The sequence below is a fragment of the Rhincodon typus genome, chromosome 41 (assembly GCF_021869965.1).
Source record: "Rhincodon typus isolate 14 chromosome 41, sRhiTyp1.1, whole genome shotgun sequence".
Taxonomy (NCBI): domain Eukaryota; kingdom Metazoa; phylum Chordata; class Chondrichthyes; order Orectolobiformes; family Rhincodontidae; genus Rhincodon; species Rhincodon typus.
Genome location: NC_063372.1, coordinates 7,637,375 through 7,641,169, shown reverse-complemented (window position 1 = coordinate 7,641,169; position 3,795 = coordinate 7,637,375). Strand labels below are relative to the sequence as shown.

The 3,795-nt window shown below is 38.3% G+C and overlaps 1 protein-coding gene across 1 annotated transcript in view; it reads left to right on the top strand.

Moving 5' to 3' along the window:
• Positions 1-3,795, top strand: part of eif4ba (eukaryotic translation initiation factor 4Ba) — a 39,691-nt gene that overhangs the window by 8,477 nt on the left and 27,419 nt on the right. Inside the window, exon 2 of the mRNA XM_048618977.1 lies at positions 3,029-3,166. Coding sequence (XP_048474934.1) covers positions 3,029-3,166 — 138 coding nt within the window. The remainder of the gene's footprint in view (positions 1-3,028; positions 3,167-3,795) is intronic.

The following is a 3,795-nucleotide window of genomic DNA, read 5'->3' as shown; positions in this document are numbered from 1 at the left end:
CTTCACAGCTGCCATCCCTGATTTGAGGGGGAGCTCACGACCCCAAATTCTATCCGTGACTCCATTGGAGGGCTCGAGATCCGCAGTTCGGGAACCACTGGTCTAGATGATTTTGGCGATGAAACAAGTGACAGCAAATGTTTATTTAGCTGTGACCAGACATTGTATATTTTTTACAGATATGTAATGCTTATGTAAAACTGTAGTGATTGATTTCGCACTTCAAGTACTTATGACTTTTAATACCTCATTCAACAGGAAAAAAATCACGTTCCAGCGCTGTTTCTTAGTTTAACCATTATGGAGAAATTTTGATCCTTTAAATAAATTCCAAGTTATTGAATAGAGCTAGAAGTATGTTGTACAAGTTTAAAGGCAAATAAATAGCTAATGCAATAAAGATTCTGTGGCTGGTTTCAAACTGTTTCAAGAACTCAATGTTATCACATCTTGCTCACAGGCACGCAAACCTTTTTGTTTTCTAGAGCTCCATAAGCGCACACTGTCTCAGTTGCTGCAACTGAGCAGTTTGGGCACATATCTTTTGAGTGCTTTGATTTAAAATGCACTGACAACCATGTTTCCATATTGTGACCTTTGTGAACTTTTACCGTATTTAGATTGTGCCGTTCACACAAGACAACATCCTAAGGTAGATGTATACCTGGACACGGAATCAAATAATCCAGTATTAAGAGGGCTAATTAAGGCCTGCTGTAGAGTCCTAGAATCTTGCAGTAGAGAAGGCAGCCTTTTTGCTCCTGTTTGTTTCTGCTCTTTGAATGAGCTGTCTGATTTAGCCCCACCTGCCAGCTTTTTCCCAAAACACTGCGTGTTAATTTTCTTCAAGTATGTCCAATTGCTTTTTGAAAATTAATTCTTTGGGATAGTGTTCTTCAGGTTTTGGCAATACATTATGCAAAACCTATCTTGCGAAGGAATCACCTTGAGCAATTGAACTCATTGCAACTTTTTTTGGCTTTTTTGTAAACCTGTTGTTAAATATATTGCCTGAAAAGCAATTCAGCGGCATTGCTTGTGACCACTGTGAAGCAAATATGCGCTGGTGTTTTACTGTTACTGACCAAAGAAATGATCTGTATTTTTTTTCTTAATGCTTAGGAAATCTACCTGAAGCCTCAAAAATATTAAGCTTTTGACGTGAAATTCTTTGTAATTTGCATTTAATGTGTGCACGCAATATTTTACAGCATGGGAGGAGGGAATTGAATTGCATTATCAGTTCAATTAAAAAGTTGCAGCATTGCTTTATCACTTTTAAAATCTCTCAAATTATGCTTTAAAAGTATGTAATCTAACAGAATTGCATTTTAGGGCGAAAATATCTTTAGTCAGAATATAGTTTTTGATGTGTTGTCAATCCATTCCAGTTATAAACACTACGTATACACCTTGGACTGATTTTGTGCTAGAAATAATTTGGACTTTGTTTGTTTGTTCTTCTGATCCTACCCTCCATCTTTAAACAAAAATCTTGATTGCTGAATTCTGTCTCGTTATTTGATCCGTTCTAAATTATGCTGCACATTGGCCTTTATGTAGAGACTGCACAGGAGGCATAGGCTGAAACTTGCTTACCCTAGAGGAATAATTAAAAAGGAGGGTGGGGGTTTTAGAAACATTACCTTGAAATTTCTCTCCTGCTATTGAAAGTATTTTTTGAAAGGGTGTTCTGTGTGACAGCCTTTAGTCAAGAAGCCAAAACTGCCCCAAAGTAAGCCTGGTGCTGCCAAGTTTGTGACTACAACATGTCGCTTGAACAACTTACTATTAGTCTGCTGGTAAGTTTGGAACTGAAGGAGGGAAAAATAATATACTTGTGCAGCATGCATCTGTGTGAAGAAAATGAGCCAGGAGGAAAACCAGGACATCTTCAATTATGTCCAGTGGGTTCATTTTTTTATACCATGTCCAGTTTACTCTTTCCTTTCTGTGACTGGGGTCTTTTGCTTCTGCTTTAGAAGCCTGGTTTAAACCTGTGGTTAATGCAGAAACTTTTTTTTTTCTGAGAAAGATGTATTGGGTGGGACAGTGATTCTTCGTTTCTTCTGTCCAATGAGCGGAAGAAGAGCATAATAATTCTTATGCATTTTTCTGTGGCTATGAACTTATCTTCCATGATACAATTGTTACTTGCAAGATTTTTATAATTTTTATCAGCTCCTGCAAAGAAGTAGTAATGATATGAAATATATTTTTGGGAAGTATAAAATTAGAATCGGGAGCATGCAATGCACGCAAATAAAAACACTGGGTAAAGCACATATTGTCTGTTTATGTTTTTACATGGGTCTCATGTAATTCATGCTAAGTTATAGAATATGCTGTTTTGTATGGAGAGTGACAATTCTGTCTGATGCATATTGTATCTGTCCCTCGTTATAAGGTCTAGTTGCTGTAACAGCAATGGTCATTCAGAAACTAATTGATCTTTGGAATATGCTGGAGAAATTTCTATAGGCTTAAAAAAAGACCAGTTTCTCTGCAGGGCTTTCATCTATAGGTCAAGTGTGATAGACATTTTCTATTCTTGACTCTAAACGTTCTTGCAATTCTATAATCCTACAGGTCGGTCATTGTCTCTCTTAACTATGCTCCATAATTAAGTATGGTTTGTCAAGAGGCTTTTTAAATTTACTGTTCAGTTTGTGTTTGTAACCCTATTTGTGCCTTTATTTTTAATCATTGAAATTTGCAGTACTGTAGACTTCTTAATACTTGTCTCGTTTAGAAGGTAACCTAAATGCCAGAGGAAAACCATTTTCAAGCAAGTATCTGTTTAGTAAATAATCTAGGTTTATATTTGTGTCCTTGCCCTAAAGCTAAAGGCTAGTCCTTTGCACACACCTAATCAGCAGTACTGGGGACAGGGTGCAACATGAGGAGGGAATGTTCCATCAGAATGTCAAACTAGTCTCTGTTTCAACAATTCAAGCAGTCTTTATAGTGCACTTATGAGGCAACTGAGTTCTTTAAAACATTAACAATTCAAACTCCTAATGTATAGGGAAGAAGAAGCAGAAAAAGGGAAAGACTCTTACCCTGACTGACTTTCTGGCAGAGGATGGTGGAGGGTCTACCCAGTTCTTTATTCCCTCAAAGCCTGTCAGCTGGGCAGATGAGACCGATGACTTGGATAGTGAAGGTAAGAGGATCACCAAATTTAATTTCTAACTCTTATTATAAGTGACATTCAGCAGCTGAGTGGGAAAATGCACATAATGGAAACTTTATTCTTTCTTGGGATGTGAGCATCGCTGGCAAAGTGAGCATTTATTGCTCATTTCTAACTGTCTGCGTAGGTACGTACACAGTGCAGTTGGGGCTGGGTTTTGACCACTGACAGTGAAGCATGAACAAGATAGTTCCAATCAGGATAGTGTGTGATTTGTAATGGAGCTTGGAAAGAGTGATGCATCTGTTGCCCTTGTCTTTCTACATGTTAAAAGTCACAGGTTTGGGAAGTGCTATTGAGGACCCAGTGCATCTTGTAAATGATGCATGTTATGCCAGTATTGGTGAGAGTGAATATTGAAGATGTTGGATAGGGTGCGAATCAAGCAGTTCACTTTCACCTAGAAGGTGATGGGTTTAAGTGTTGTTGGAGCTGCACTAATCCAAGCAAGTGAGGAGTATTCCATCTCGCTCCTGCCATGCAAAGAATGGACAGGGTTTTGGGGTAGTAGGAGGTGAGTTACTCGGAACAGTTCCCAGCCTCCAGTTTGCTGTTGTAGCCCATGTTTGTACGGCTGATCCAATTTAGTTTCTAGTCAG